This window comes from Rutilus rutilus (assembly GCF_951802725.1).
Source record: "Rutilus rutilus genome assembly, chromosome: 7".
NCBI classification, from domain to species: domain Eukaryota; kingdom Metazoa; phylum Chordata; class Actinopteri; order Cypriniformes; family Leuciscidae; genus Rutilus; species Rutilus rutilus.
Genome location: NC_140221.1, coordinates 37,290,169 through 37,307,257, shown reverse-complemented (window position 1 = coordinate 37,307,257; position 17,089 = coordinate 37,290,169). Strand labels below are relative to the sequence as shown.

General features: G+C 36.4%; 1 protein-coding gene across 1 annotated transcript; it reads right to left on the bottom strand.

The window, feature by feature from the left end:
• Positions 1-1,358: 1,358 nt before the first annotated feature.
• slc6a4b (solute carrier family 6 member 4b) lies at positions 1,359-12,437 on the bottom strand. The gene is made up of 13 exons (XM_084413568.1): positions 12,030-12,437; positions 10,787-10,921; positions 10,407-10,626; positions 9,055-9,193; positions 8,841-8,975; positions 7,992-8,095; positions 6,540-6,667; positions 6,286-6,398; positions 5,276-5,407; positions 4,895-4,994; positions 4,185-4,285; positions 2,453-2,620; positions 1,359-2,334 (listed from the first exon to the last, which is right to left on the bottom strand). Exons 1-13 carry the CDS (start codon positions 12,247-12,249, stop codon positions 2,254-2,256), a joined length of 1,776 nt encoding a protein of 591 aa, XP_084269694.1. The 5' UTR covers positions 12,250-12,437; the 3' UTR covers positions 1,359-2,253.
• Between the last annotated feature and the right edge of the window lie 4,652 nt (positions 12,438-17,089).

The following is a 17,089-nucleotide window of genomic DNA, read 5'->3' as shown; positions in this document are numbered from 1 at the left end:
TAATTCTTCATGGCATAGATTCAACAAGGTGCTGCAAACATTCCTCAGAGATTTTGGTCCATATTGACATGATAGCATATCGCAGTTGCTGTAGATTTGTCGGCTGCACATCCATGATGCAGATCTCCCATTCCACCACATCCCAAACTCTGTTGACTGCGGAAGTCATTTGAGTAATAGTCAACTCATTGTCATGTTCAAGAAACCATGATTTTCACTTTGTAACATGGCATATTATCCTGCTGGAAGTAGCCATCAGAATGGTCAGCAACATGGTCAGCAACAATACTCAGGTATGCTGTATTGTTTAAATGATGCTCAACTGGTACTAAGGTCCCAAAGTGTGCCAAAAAAATACTCCCCACACCATTACACCACCAGCAGCACCCTGGCAGGATGGATCCACCAGGCACCAACAAGATCTTTTCTCCCACAGAACTGCCCTCACTGGATATTTTCTCTTTTTTGGGCCATTCTCAGTGAACACTAGAGAGGGTTGCGTGTGAAAATCCCAGTACATCAGCAGTTTCTGAAATACTCAGACCAGCCCGTTTGGTTAAGTGATTTAAGTCACTTAAATCAGCTTTCTTCCCCATTCTGATTCTCAGTTTAAACTTCAGCACATGCCTTGATCATGTCTACATGCCTAAATGCATTGGCTGATTGGATATTTGCAAAGAGCCGTATGTCAAAGAGCAGTTGAACAGGCGTACCTAATAAAGTGGCCGGTGAGTGTAGGCCTATATACATTTTTATTTTGAATTTTTTACCTTTTCAACAACTGTTCATGAACTTTAGTTTGATAAATCCTGCTTTAGATTTCACCTCAACTTCACCTCATGAAACACTGTTATTGCAGGTCACATACAGTTTGTCACTCACTAGCCTTTTCCATGCAACTCTTGGTCTTTCATTTGGGTAATTAACAGAAGAGCACAGAGCCTGCAGGCCTTTTGTTAGGTTCCTCTGTAGTTGAATCTGAGGTCCACCTCTACTCCAGTCGCCTGCACTGAAGCCTTTGATCCATTCTGCGGCCTCTGCTAGAAGTGGCTGAATGTGGAATAGCATTATCTTTTCTCTATTCTCTCACCCCATACCTGAAACTGGCACAACTGAGCCGCGTTTCCCAGAGCTGCGATTGGTGGCGATTGAAGATCTAGTCTTTAATAAAACATCTCATTTAAATGCCTGACACAATGCTGTTCTCTTACCCCTTGTGTGTTTGCAGATGCTGGATACTGCAGCTCAATGCAAATCAACATGTTAATTAAGGCGCAACAGTGCAAGGCTGTTCACACTAAGAGAACGAAGGCGGGAATCACATACAAATCCATAGCACTGGATGGATAGATACGAATATTCAGTACAGCTTTATTAATTTTCCAGACATATAAGCAAAACTCTCTGCCACAACCTACAGTGCAGACATAGTATATGAACCACGTTTTCAACTATCCATAATAAGACATTCATAGCAATTTAGTATTTGGTCACATCCAGAGTTCAGTAACATCCTCAGTTCTTTATTTGGAAAAAAACGTGGGAAGAAAATGAACACGTTACACATAGCTAGGATTTGGGCTCAAGTTCTGTTAGATAATGAAAATTTCAAACAGTCATGTAGTCTTAGTTCCAAATGAGGAACAGAAGAAACCCTTATTTTTGTCATTTTTCCTTTTCTTGGTGAGGCACAATATCAATACAGGTTTAACAAAGTTTTGACATAAAGTAGCTACAATATTTAGGCAGAGTTAAGGCAGAAAACACCATAATGATTAAATCTTGACAACAGTTATTTCTGAAAAAAAAAAAAAAAAAAATGAGAGAGAAATGTGTATGAAGTTCTCTGTTCTCATTTTCTCATTGGCTGAATTTCTCACAATGAGGTAATCTCACTTGCATGTATCTCAGAAAACGTACGTGTATGACTTACAATGTAAAAAAAAAAAAAAAACTGAACTCTTCATTAGGTAATCCTTAAATTAAAAACAAAACATCAACCTTTATAAATTGCACAGCATGTTAAAATGAGGGACTATAACTTAAATTGAACGTCGGTTTTCATTTTCCGTATTAAATCGAATTGTACATCACTTTCAAATAGATCATCTTTGATGGTAATTTCAAATGGACAAATCCCTGAAACTATGCAAAAGTTGCTCTTTACCCTTATAATAAATTCTTAGTTTGCTGTGGACACGTCACCCAATATATGTGGCCTTTTAATGCGAGTTGTGTTTTTCTCTCAGTGGTCTAACGTACCGGACTCAACCCCATACTGTCAGCGTGGATATCTGGCAGGGTTCTCTCCGGTCGCAGACATACAGCAAGGCGCTAAAATGGGATTGAGAACAACACGTGAACAACTTTGACCCATTTTATCAATTAAATAGACGACTCCTGAGATCTATAAGAAGTTTTTCAAGTGGAGTGGGTGTAATGCATGTCTCACCTGTTTAAGAGAGCCCGGGGTCCACACGAGCTTGTACACCATGTATATGGGGATCCATATGAAGGAGGAAGCTCCGATGACAAAACCAACCGTGATGCTCCAGTCTGGGAACTTGTAGTCGAATAGCGTGAGGGGTTGAGGGTTCAGCAGTGAGCTGATAATAATGTACTGAAGAAATGAACAGGAAAAAGTCACCATGAAATCAAAATGGACTATTCTTATTTTTATGGAATATTGCAGTATTTGTTATAAATTATTTATCCATGCACATCACTATGTTTTTGCCCTCATAATCTTTCATTAAAATAATTTCCCCTTCCTCTTGCGGCGACATCTCTTCTCTGACGATGTGTTTACTGGCATGAGGGCGGGACAACCTGTCACTCACATGACATCACATCAATACCAAACCACAACGATCCAATCAATTCCTGACGGAAAAAACCAAGTCCCGACATTTCCAAGTCCCTCGGATATACAGTCAAACCAAAAATTATTCAGAAACCATATATCATTTGTTATATTTTTTACTAGTGGGTGCAGGACACTATAGTTCATTTATGTAAGTGAGGATATAGCTAAATAAAGTAAACTGTGACATATTATACCCAAAAAATCTTCATACAGTGGACTAGCAGTAAAATGTATAAAACTTTGGGACCAAAAATGATTCAGACACTTTGATCTGACCAAGTTTTGCATAAGTGTTTTTTTCTTTCATTGTTAATGCGACCTTTTTACACCACAGACTGAACTAAATTAAACATTGCATGGTAATTGGTTGACCTAAATTGGTATTATCTAATTGTGTACTTTAATTTAACAGCTGACGGCTATTCAACCCAATTAATTTGTGAGACAGCCAAAACCAGTGAAATACCAACTGATTTGATAACTCTGAGTTCTTGTCATATTGTATTACCATTTTCTAAACTATAGCGAATAAACAGTGATAATGTGAGAAATGTTGAAGGTGTCTGAATACATTTTGGTTTGACTGTAGGTCACAATAGAAAAGAAAAGACTATCTCTGCTTCTATTTCACGCTGACTTTAAAGTATTTTAAAGTGTTTCTTCGAAATATGTCATATATTATTTCAAGAGTCTTTAACAATGAATTCAGTTTAGAATACTCTATAGGTCACTGCAGTCTCTGTGTGAGTTCAGGTGGATTGATATGTTTGAGAAGGCTCTAATCTGATTATTTTATTTTCAAAAGGTCCATATTATCCTGTAGGCCGTACACATTCCTATGTGGTCTGTGGAGACTAGAAAATTGTACAGTGGTGGCCTTTGTGTCTTGAAGGAACAGAGACAAATGTCTTCTCTCCAGCATTTCAAATAATGTCTCAGAAGATGAGACAGGCAGCCGTTTATCATGTTTTTTTTTAAAGAATGAAAAAAGCAGAACAGGAAAACTGTGATTGTGGAAATGTCAGCCGTGTGTGCCAGCTCAGGCCTGTTGGGATTAGCTATAATGCATGCAGAAGTATCTAAAGAATACTAGGCTATAAGAGTGCATGCAGTTTGACATTTGCAGACTGGGAATTGTGAGCGTGTGGACAGGTGAGAGAATGAGATTATAAAGGTAATAAGGGTGGAAAGGAGGTTGTGGGTGCTTAAATAGTTTTGAGCGCATGAAAGATGACTTTAACATTTCACCGGTCGTCGCACTCTAAACAGCGGTGACACTTTGCACATGATAAATCAGAACATCTTTGTTTAAACTTACTGCAAGAAATGCTGGGCTGATGGCAACCCAACATACTTTCCAGAACAATCCTGGAGTATATCCCAACATTGACTTGATATCATTGCTGAATCTGTTAATACCTGGAGAAAATTAAATAAATGAGTTTGTTTATTTTATATATTGAACATTTTGTTCATGCACACTTTGACATGATGTTTATATACCCAGCTAACATGAAACATTCTCAGAACTTTCCTAACATTCTGGCAAGGTTCTTTCAAAGTTATGAACAAACGTAATGTTAATAGAACGTTCGTTCAGAGTTATCTGGTCTTTAATAATGTTCTTAAAACTTTAGCACAAAAACATTATCTATATATCATTCATGGAAAGTTTCTCTGAAATATTTTGGTGTGATGTTCAAACATTTTTTTCAGACTATTTTTACAGAATGTTCCCATAATGTTTCCAAAATAGATTGTTGCCTTAACATTCGCATAACCAAGAAAAAACATTTTTATAACATTTAAAAAAACTGGATGTTTTGAACGTCCAGAGAACTTTTAGAACTTTCTCAGAACATATTTTTTGTTAGCTAGGGTATATTATTACAGTTTTAAAATGTCATTTGTTTGAAAGCAGCTTAATGTAATATTTTTTAGGAAACTAACATACTTTTCTTTGATGAATAGAAAATTCAAAAGAACAGCATTTAGTTAAAAGAGAGTTTTTAAAATAATAAGTCTTACCATAAAACCAGGATACTGCTGTGGCCTCCAGAAAAACTACAGCTATAATTGAAGAACCAACTCCAAATTCTTCCAGTAACTTTACCACATATGCACCACCCTTGCAAGAAAAAAAAAGTTACATTATAAATGAATAAATGAAGTGCTGAATCAAACTCAGCACACCCCAATTAGAAATCACAAGGAGCGATTTTTAAGTATATTTTTTTGGTGAAAACATATAGATGTTTATTATATCTGATCTGTCCTGCAAGATATGTAATCAAATTCTATATTCTATACTCTATTATTATCATTTTGTGTTAAGATGCTGAAATATTCTTATTGTATTGGTAAACTGAATGTAGGCAAACTGAAATCCATAGGTTCATTGAAACTCACTTTAGTAAGGGTGCTGAGAGAGCCCAGAAAGCAAACAACCACCAGTCCAAGAACAAACAGCTCTCTCCGATTGGACAGGACATCTGGGTACTCATCCATTACAGCTGTGATTATGGCCTCTAGCCCACCAAACTGAGGTAGAATACACATATAGACAGAAGAAGAAAAAACAAGAACACAACCATATATTTACATTTATGTTTACAGCTTACAAGGCAGAATTTTTATTCTACTTCTTCACAATGTTCAGTTCAGCTGGAATTGTTGTACATCATTCAAACAGTTTTGAAGATCATTTCAGACTTTGATGTGCCATTTACTATTGTTTTATACAAACTATACAAATTGAAAGTCTCACACTGGCTTACATCAGCAATGATGTCACTAGTTGTGTCCCAATTCAGAGGCTGCAGCCTTCGAAGGTCGGACCAGGTGTTGTGAAATGGGACGGTCTAGCCAATGGAGGACTGTTCTTGTAGTCAACTGTGACAGCTGCCGTTGATGAGGAACAGTAACGTTTGTACTGGACTGGACAGGGTTCACAAACTGTCTAAATATGTACACCATGGTCCATTTCTGTATATAATAAATAGTATAAACTATATATAATCGCATATTAGTAAGATAAAAGTCAACATTTGAACCGCTTTTTATTTATTTTTACATTTGTATCATTCGATATTTGAGTAAGTGGAAACCCACTACTTATATTTAAAAGTGTAATTCGGGAATTTCTCTAAAAAAAAATCTTGTCATCACTGGCGCACAATGAATTATGGTGTAGGCAAGGCTGCGAAGGATCCATCTGTTGTATCCTTCATTTCATGGGAAACGATGGCCGCATTTGGAGGGCGCGTGTTAAGCCTTCGAATTGGGACAGCCTTCGTCGCGCCGCGGTGACGCAATCGGCCTTCGAAGGATGCAGCCTCTGAATATGGACAATTATATACTTCTGCTGACTGCACATGCATATTTTGTGCACATTTACAGGTATAGGTGTATATACATACAGTGCTGTCTAATCCAAGAGTAATCATCATCACAAAGAAGATGATGGCAAAGAAAGTCGACCCAACCATGTTTGCAATGGCTTCTGGATATGTAATGAAGAGGAGACTCGGTCCTAGAGGAGGTGGAGAAAGTCGAAAGATAGACTTGAAGTAAAAGCAGAAAAGCTTTGTTTGTAGGGCTGAAAGCCACTTACAAATTTGAAAGCCACAATAATTGAACTACACTATTATGATAAGCAAAAGGAGAAGCTCACCTTTGTCCCTGGCTACGTCCTCAACGTTTACATTTCTCTGTTCAGCCATATATCCCAGGACAGTGAAAATAACAAATCCTGACACAAAACTTGTCAGGCAGTTCACCAGACTGGTTACAATAGCATCTCTGTACAAAACACATACAAAAAATAACTTACAAACTAGATTTTTACATTTTCTTGCTTGACTGTGCAAAACTCGTCATGGGTGGTTTCTATGGGGTTGCTATGCAGTTGCTCTGGGTGGTTGCTTATTGGCCCAAGTCTACGTGATATTCTTGTCCTTATATGACTTGGTCCCTTTAGATTGCCCACCTGCCTCCTCACAGTCTTACAGTAGTACACAATTCAATTTCCCCTGACTCAACTATGCTGCCCATTCATCTCTTCAAACTGGCCTTAATTCTCAGGTCTAATCTTGTTTTTATATCATTTAGCCATGAGGCAAGGTATTTGTTTCAGTTCATCATGTGATTCATCAGAGCCCAGTTCATTTTGATGGCATTTCTCCTCAGTTAGTGGACACAGAGCCAAATGCAAATGAATGGTTAAGCTATAGATAGAATCAGAATTAAGAATGAGCGGGAATCACATTGGCCAGAATTGGCAGGTCTGTTTTCTTACTAATACACAACAGTGTATCACTGAACCAAATGTTTTGGGTCAGTAAGATTTTTTTGTTACACTTTATTTTAAGGTGTCTGTGTTACAGTGTAATTATGCATTTAAGTACTGTGTAATAATATTTAACTACATGTACTTACTATAGGGTTAGGATTGGGGTTTGGTTTAGGGTTAGTTGCATGAAATTATGCATAATCTATAGTTATTACTACAGTAACTACATGTAACATGTGTAACAAGGACAGGCTACCAATATTTTTAAAGAAATTAATACTTTTATTCAGCAATGATGCATCAAATTAATGCTTTCTATTCATCAAATAACTTTGAAAAAAAGTATCACTGTTTCCCCAAAATATTAAGCTGCACAACTGTTTTCAACATTGATAATAAGAAGAAATGCATCAAATCAGCATATTAGAATGATTTCTGAAGGACCATGTGATGCTGAAATTGTAGCTTTTCCATCACAGAAGTAAATTACATTTTAAAATATATTAAAATAGAAACAAAAGTGCATTTAAAATGTAATAATCACTTATGTAAACAGTATTTTTGATCAAATAAACACAGTCTTGGTGAGCATTAGCATCATTCTTTCAGAAACATAAAAGAAATCTCACCAACCCCACACTTTTGAACGATAGTGTGTGTTTTAAGAATTACAAAGAATTAATTCACGATTCATGTATTAACTCAAACAAAGAGTAGATATTATTCTTAATATCTTGAAAACAAACATTAAGGACTCGTTGCAAATGCTGATGAATAGAAGAGGTTGAAAATTCCAGTAGATCAACGTAATGAGAATGAAGGTTTTGTCTGTACCTGTAGCAGTTATTGTTGAAGGGATTGTAGCTGGACAGGGCAAGCAGCACGCCAAAACCAGGACCAAGAGAGAAGAAGATCTGCGCAGCTGCATCCACCCATACCTACAAAACATCAGACACTGTAAATGAGGTGTGGGTATCGTAGAAACAAAAACAAGAAAATGGCTCAATAAATTGATCACAGTATGTGAGTAAAAATTTGAATCATCTTATACTAATAATTTAGAAAATTCTCTATTTAGGATGCAATTTAGGACATTGACATAACAGTATATAGGGAATAGGCGGTGCTTGCTCACATCTGAAGATTTGTGTGAAGAGAAATGTGTGTGTGTGCATGAACGTGTCTCAATGAGTATGAGAGCCTTTCATGATGGAAAAAAATTCTAAACCAATTACGCATCTCATTAGCCCCTAGTGCTTTATTTTTGCTTCTCATCACGGTTCTCTGCAGCGCTGCATCACCTTGCAAAGAGTACTGGGCTTATACATCACAGGGATTGAAATATGGAGATGCAGTTTACATTTTGCCTCCATTGACACTTTATGTATATATAAAATATTCATTTATCTATCATTTATTTTATTTATTGACTTTATGAAATTTATGAAGAAATATGCCCTTTATGAAGTCAGCTCAGCTACTAGTGATTCATGAGTTTCATGACCAAATGCCTGAGGTCCTTTTTTATTACTGCATTAAACAAAAACATGCATTTTGCCTTCAAAAGATTATAGCAGCAGATTTAAAAGGGAACATATAAGTGAAGGATGTCTAGAAACAACGAAAACGGATATAACAATAAATCAGTGTTAGACACAAAGGGAAAAGAGAGAAAGCACTCACGCTGGTCTCCTGCAGTTTCTCCCATTTGGGATTGAGGTAGAACACCACTCCTTTCCACGCTCCGGGCAAAGTGGCACCACGGATCATAAGAATCAACAGCACTACATACGGGAGGGTGGCAGTCACCCATACTACCTGTGAGAGACATGGATGAGAGGATGTGGAACGTGCAATAAAACACGACTCATTTCGTTTTTAAGGACTCCGGAAGGACCTTTCCTGAAGTCTTGACTCCTTTCCACAGGCTGAAGTAGACAATGGTGAAGATGAGGAAGAGGCAGAGCATGAGCTGCCAGCGAATGTATCCCACATTCCCAATCCCAGATGATTCATGAACTGCCAGGACATTCCTCCTGTTTTAAGATGGATTTACAAAGGTGCAGTCTGAAAATATTCATTATTATGCTCTCAGTGACCTGGACCACAAAGCAGACGCATACAATACTTCAGTGTACACAAGTTTGCTAAAATATACACTGCATTATAAAAAAGGTTCTGAAATATAAGAAAGAAATGTTGGCACAATATAAAATATGAAAGCAGGTCTCCACAAATAGAATAGTTTATCAATTATTTTGCAGGTTTGTTTTTTTTTGTTTTAGTTCATTATGCTAAATCAACCTTTATACACACAAAAAATATGTTTGCAGAGCAGCGGACATGTTAAACCAAATGAGGAAAAGATGAAAACATTTTTGAAAAATGAGATTCACTCTGGTGACAGTGCTGGGTAGTAACTGATAATATGTAATCTGGATTACGTAATCAGATTCCAAAAAATCATATAATTGTAATTACATTTTTATTGATTACATGATTACTTAATATTCCCAAAATGGCAGTAAATCATTCATAATGTATTGATTCTCACTCATTCTTATTTTTTGAGGATGTTGCTTATTCAGGGAGTCCACACAGCATAACAAATTATTTAATATTTTTGTGTTATATTTTGATTGCTTTTATTTTTAAAGTTTACATTTTTATGATTTAATTAATGATTACCTTTTCATCAACTTACAACCCCCCTGCAGTTCTTTCATAAGCCCTAGTTTGGGAAACCATGACATAATGTAATGTTTAATGCACTTTCGTTGATGACAATGTTCAATATACTTTTTTGTTCTCTTTGTATTTTATATCACTATAGTACAAGATTATCCAATCAAAATCTATGTAATAAACAAGTTAAGGCCAAAAGTAATCTAAAAGTAATCAAAAGATTATATTACCTAAAATGTGTAATGTAGTAGATTACATTACTAACTTCAATTTTCATCATGTAATTTGTATTCAGTAATGGGCTTTGATTTGTAAGTAATATACTCAGCACTGTGTGTGTGTGTGTATATATATATATATATAATATATATGCTGTTCCACCTTTTCCACTATGATTTGTATGTAGTCGTCCACATTTGCAACATGTTCATCTATAATGCTGTTTTCCCTCCTGTCATTTCTTTTTGCTACATCTATCCCTCATTTTCTTTCCCTCTCCTGCTTCTGTTTTTCTTTCTCTGTCATTTTTGCTCCCTTTCAGTGCAGACACTTACGTGCACTTACGTGTAAAACTCCTCGGCAGGTGAGCGTGAGTAGTTTGTCCAGGTCACATTGTCTTTTCCAAAGTAGTTCGTGCAGTTTTCTGTGTTCCATTCATTATCACAGCTGGTCCAGGGCAGAGTGCTGCTGAAGGAGGAGTAGAAGTAGAACAGAGCCCAGGCGATGATGGTGTTATAGTAGAAGGACACATACAGTGCAATGATGCAGATGGCGAAACCAATACCTGACAAGGAAGGGGAAATGATCTCAGTGTTTTGTTAATGAAATCTCTCATATACTCGTTTTTTGCCTCTTTCCATTCGCCATTTACTTTCATATCCATCCAGACTTGGAAAAATTTGCAATATCGTATATGAGACAGAATTAGATTATATTTATCTTACCTTTAAAAATAGGGCAAATATGTTTCCATATGGATATGGCACCTGTTCTGTGGAACTGTCCCAGAGCTAACTCCATGTAGAAAAGTGGCACCCCACCGAATATAGCCATCAGGACATAAGGAATGAGAAATGCACCTGAAGAACAGAATTAGAACAGGTCTTTTTTCCTTCACAACAATAAGTGAGATCAACAAGAGGGAATTTGCAGACTTTAAATAAGCGTATTAAAAACAAGTATACTTAAAACATTCCTTTAACTAAATGTTGTTCTGTATGTCGATAAAGCCTGGTCTATTTCATATTCATATAATAGGCTACTTTTAAAAAGAAAAATGGGTAGAGGAAATATATGTTTATACCGGTACATTTGTGGTCTGACACTTATTGATCTCAGTTTCTGCACAGATTAAATCATGAATAACTTTTGCATGATTGATGACTGCAGCTGGCAGTATCTCCTTCACAGGTGTACTGAGGTAGAAGTTTAAATAAACAGAATTATAATAAGCACTGCTTCATATATTGAGAATAGAAACTAAAAAAATATCTTTATTGAATCTGGTTAGTCTGTATCGAATAGAATGCACTGTATGAATGGATATCTGGTAGAAACAGGGTTTGGAAACCATGTGTGAAAGTGAATAAAAAACAACAACATTTTAACCCCCAGATTTTAGTAACTTTCTACTTTAAGTTTGTTACATAGTTTTTTTATAAATAAAGGCTATTATATCAAATATTATATCTTATCTTGTTTTCAGATAGCTTATAAAAAATATTGGGTTTGTTTTCCCCTACACTGTAAAATAAATGTCATGATGATGATGGATGGAAACAACACTTTTAACTAATTTCTACTCGATTTTCAAAGTGGATGAGAGGTTGTGGCTGCAGGTTGTGGCGTTGACATCACTTTGATTTTGCTTACATTTTAGACACCCAACTTTTAAATTTTTGTAGGCTGAAAATGTTTAGTGTAAGAAATGTTCAGAAAACAGTTTCTGTTGCTTATTTGGAAGCTAAGAGGTTTTGTAAAATGCTTAAAATGAACACAAAAAAATATATTTCAGCACCGTGGACAGTTCACTCGCCCAATAAGACTGACACCTGCACTTAATCAATATTTTACTTGTCATAAGACACAATTTAATATTTTTGTGACTGATTAGTAGCCTACAGCATAATGTAACTGACATTTAATTAAAGTATAAATACAAACTTTTCATAAAAGTAAAAACCTTACCTCCGCCGTTTTGATAGCAGATATATGGAAATCTCCAAACATTTCCGAGGTCTACCGCAAACCCAATTACCGATAAAAGAAAATCCATTTTTTTGCTCCATTTATCGCGGGATTCTGTCTGAATGATAACGGGCACCGGGTTGCTGTTGTACCCGGCGTTGTTTGGAGGACCCGGGGCGCAGAGGTTCCCGTGAGCGACCACTTGCTCTTGGTGCGGCATCTTCGGTGGTCCGGTGGCTTGGCAAACTGCAGAAGTACTAATAGACTAAGTAAGAAATGGCTTTTGCGAGTTTTTCCAAAGGTAAAAAGTAGTAAGAATAGGTTTTTTTTTTTTTTTTTTTATGCTCGACGTGCGGTCAAAAGAGTGTGTGTGGGGGACCGCAGCATGCTGCTGTGGTTGATTTCCCTGCTGGTGGGAGTAAGAGCTTCAGGATTAACCAAGAGTCCCCCACCTGAGCGCGAGAGCTGTGATCGAATGAGATTACACACGGGAGCTGCGCGCGACACCATCACTCACCCCTGACATCCCGCGCGCACAGCACTGATATCATTCAAGTGGACTTTTCCAAGAGCGCGCTTGAGTCCTCAACAAATATTGCTCTATTTGTCAACGTAATAATGACAATATTATGAAGAAGATGAAATAAAAGTATGGCCACTGTGTAATTTTAATGGAAATATTATTGTTTCAGAAATACCATTTATGGTTTATAAATTAGCCTAATTAATTTAGCCTAATACTTTCTTAATGACCCCTGCTGGAATTAAAGCTGATAGGTCTCTAACAAACCAGGTTCTGTTCATACTTAAGATTATAATGATGATCATAGTAGATGTGCTCAACCAGATAGATTTTTACCATCAAAACCAGTTAATGATTACAATATTAGTCAGAAACCAGCTAGCATGCACTGTAAATAGCCTGCATTTAAACACATTAACATTTTTTTGTCTTAAAAATTTCTTAGGCATAATTCACGATGGTGTCAAAGTTTTAAACTTTAGTGATAAGTTTGAATTGAATTACTGATGAGGAAAACTATATTAACTTATCAAGTAGAACTGACAGAAATGATTAGAAAGTTAAACAAAGTGGGAAAGAATTTATTTAAGAAAACATTTTTACTGAACCTGTGTCATGATTTGGTTACAGAATCAAACAGTCACAAAATAAAATGACTTGCGGCATATAGATGACAATAAACAAAAGGGCTAGGAACAAATAAAATTAAAAAAGCCTTATTAAAGAACCCATAGTATAATCAATAATACACATTTGTGTATAGGAATTAGACATGAATATTTGGGAAATAAGTCTCCTTTACATAGCAGAGAATTTTTTTCCAGTTTAAAGTAAAAAAATATATATTTTTAATCTAACAAGTGATAGGCTACTTGGAAGATTGTTACTTTAATCAAAATCAGGTGCCTGACAAGCAAAGTAAAAACATATATGATATTCTAATTTCAGGGTGTTTTTTAGTGTTAAAAACTGGAGATTGTTTTTGTTTACTCAAGTTGTTCATTGTCTTCACCTATCTTGTATACCTTGCATTAGGCCACTGTATTGGATGAAGAATGGATTGTGATGCTTCAGACCCATGTTATTTTGACAGCAGAGCAGTGTGAATAACATTTTGAGTTTCTCTGGCTTCCTGAGCAGACAGATGTAATATTATTTACAGGAGATCCAGGAGAGTGTATCTGCTCTGTGGTCTAACTGTCCTCGTTAGGTAAACCTAATAAAAAGAGTTTGAAATCAAATCCACAGCTTTTAGCACGGGCTAATCGAAAAAATCCTAACTAAATATAGAGACCGCAGTAATCGTGTAGGCCAGTGGCCAGAGAGTGCAGCAAATAAAGTTAGACTCTCAAAATTGAAGCCTCCATGAGGCTTGGATCAAGTGAAAAAGATAACTGAAGTCCACATTCATAAGACAGGTGCGACTGCATATGCACATTTATTGCTATTCATTCTGATTTCCATACATTAAGGTAATATATAACATATATATTGCAAATATACTGCAGTTAATTACAGCTTCATAAGTTGTAACAGCAGAAAATAATTAATACCTACTTTAAATGTAGTGATGCATTATTGTAGGTACACGTTGATTTCTGGGATATAAGTGGTTCGGCATTCCCCTTGGTTCGCAGCCGTAACGCAGCCATCCTGCAAATATGGGGGAATCACATGATTTAAAAAATGTACACTTGCAGGAGAAATAATCATGTCTGTATAGGTTTTTAATCTTGCGTATCAGTTTGTAGTGAAAATGACCTCAGACGACTTCAGTATTAATATACAGTAGTCAACATTTGAAGTGGATCAGAAAAGTTAATCAAAGTTGTCCTAAGACTAGAACGGGTATTGTTCAAAATTCATGTATAACTAAGGCTTTGATCCACTTCAAATGTCGACTACTGTAATATCACTGTAATACTGCAGCTGTGTTCATCTTGCTGCTAGTCCGATTGTTTTGTACATTGTAACCGACTATTTTTTATTCGAGGAAGTTTCAAATGTTGAGTAGCCGTGTGATAAGAGGGATGCAATACAATCACCCAGTCATTTTTATATTTATATAATTTAAATTTACATTAAGACACCATTTCCACCTATGAAAGCAAACTCACAATTAACTACAGCTTTTAGTTATTACAGGAACTAGTTTGAAACCATTTCCTGTAATCTTTGACGATTAAATATCTTCTCCCACCTGAGAGGTTATTTAACTGTAACTTGAACTTGTCATTGGAAAAAAAGACCCTATTTGTCTGCAGTTCTGTAACAAAATCCGACAATGACATTATTTTCATCCTTGCTTTGCTATTTAAAGCCTTATATGTCATTGCCCGGTACTGATGCCCCTCCTTAAACCAAGACCACTCCTTTTTATATATTATTTACACGAGGCACATATCTGCAACCTATGCATGCAAGATTTTTCAACCAATTGAGTTTATTCATTGGCCATGTAGGTCTTGGCCTAGTTGTGTAATGCATAAACATGACTTATAAACCAAGCATGGATCATTTGAGTTCTTATTGGGTCGTATTCAAAATGAAACAATATAAGCTGCATTCTACATGAGTAATGGATTGCGTGATTGAAGCTGCTTTGGGTAAAAAGTATCTGCTAAAAGGCAGCTAACTGCATTAGGCCAATGTAATAGGAAGTTATTTTGGCACTGTACAGGGGCTTTTACAGTGCAAACTACATCTCCCATAGCTAAAATAAACCAGAACCTTTAGGGTGGCTTGCCAGTTTGCTAAGATTTATTCGTAGTCAATATATAAGTACTTACTCCAGAGTCATTCAAATGAAGTCATGTTTAATATATGAATTGATCTCTTGCTGTTGTGTTAGAGGAACATCAAAGCAATGATTTAAAGTATTATGGATCATCAGAACCTGAACTGACCCTGATACTTCTTACAGTCAAGGTTGATTCTTGCCAAGCATAAGCTGATATATTCACAATATATTCACACATGCTTTGATGTCAAATGTGACATAACACTCAACCTTTCATATGTTTCAGGGATAGTTTAGATGTTTCTCCTGTGATTACTAAGGGTAAAATGTAAGAACGGGGAGCTGAGATCAGGTTAAAAGGGCAGCTCAGTCCCGGAGCGTAACAGACCCCCTACGACGAAGCCTAGGCAAGTTCGCTGGGTGCTGCTGTCAGGGGGAGTTTATGTGTGCGGTTAAAAGAACATCAGGCTGACAGGGACTCCCTCAACATGCCTTGCTGCCCATCAGTGAATGTCTACTTGGATCACTCAGGGCCGTAAGCAGAGTGCTGCTGAACGGCAGACTGACAGCTGCTTTATCGTGTCAACACAAGGATGAGGTCCAGAACCAGCTGTTGCTTGTTGTTGCGGCATGTTATTCATTAGTTCGTGTCTTTTGCACTAGTCTACCTGCATGATGATAAGCATCATAGACTTCTTTCTTACTTTTGATACTATGGAAATCACTGGCATTACTGAAAATTGTTCTTTTGTGGCATTGCTGCAAAACAAAAACAAACCAAATTATTTTTTTTAGCAACTTTAGTGTGCATGTCCCAAGCGTTTTGTTTGTTTGTGTGTGTGTGTGTGTGTGTGTGGGGGGGGGGGGGGGGGTATATTTTCTTATATATATATTATGTATATACAGTATATCTTCTAAATATAAGAATACATTTTTAATTGAATTGTTTTTAAAAACTTAATTGTTATTAGTTTTTTTTTAAAACAATATGTTATCTCTGTTATCTCATTTAAAAACAATATGTTATCTCTGTTATCTCATTTAGATGGCTAGGTAAATGCATGTGTAAGTAAATAAATCCATTTTATTAGCCTTTACTTTTTATTTCATTCGCGCTCTTCGCCGCTTTACACCTCTGTATGTGTATATTGTATAATGAATACTGTATGTATATATTGTGTATTAAATGTAATGTTATATCAAGACTATGATTTTTCTAACACATGATTTCCTAATACAATTATTAATTTATTAATTAACCCATAAGTATGACATTAACAACCATAAGTACTCAAATGACCTTTTGTAATTCCTGCACCTCAACGCAGTATAAAAATGCAATATATCATGGATTTCTTGGGAATTTTTTTTAGTAATTATAATTTTCCTGATAAACAAACAAGTTTTGATGCTTTTATTCTCCCAATAATCTCTGCTCAAAGCAAATGAGGATTCACCTGATGAGGTAACAAGGCTTTCTCTCAGTCATTAAATAAGCAAGCGATCGTGAGATGCTAACCCAGACAGCAACACATGTGTGCATGTGGTACATGTGGATTCCACGCGTACCAGATGTGGGCCGGATCTGGGCCGACGCTGTGTTGCTGTCTGGGAAGTCATGCCGTAGGCCTCGTGAAGTCATTCAGGCAGGATCTTGTCATTAGCTTTACTGCTCTCATAAAAAAAAAGCATCATCATACTGAAGTACTCTCCTCCCGCTGCTTTAAGCCCTTCGTGAGAGAGCAATCCATTCTTGGCACACTTACACACAGAGAAGCTGCTGATAACTCAATACAT

Bases quoted from the DNA above. Each gene is read 5' to 3' on its own strand.
- slc6a4b (XM_084413568.1), bottom strand. From the start codon at position 12,249: ATGCCGCACCAAGAGCAAGTGGTCGCTCACGGGAACCTCTGCGCCCCG. The intron at 6,399-6,539 runs GTGAGCTTCTCC...CACCTCCTCTAG, and splicing joins GGACGTAGCCAGGGACAAAG to GACCGAGTCTCCTCTTCATT. The intron at 5,408-6,285 runs GTATGTATATAC...ATTCTACCTCAG, and splicing joins CTCTTGGATTAGACAGCACT to TTTGGTGGGCTAGAGGCCAT.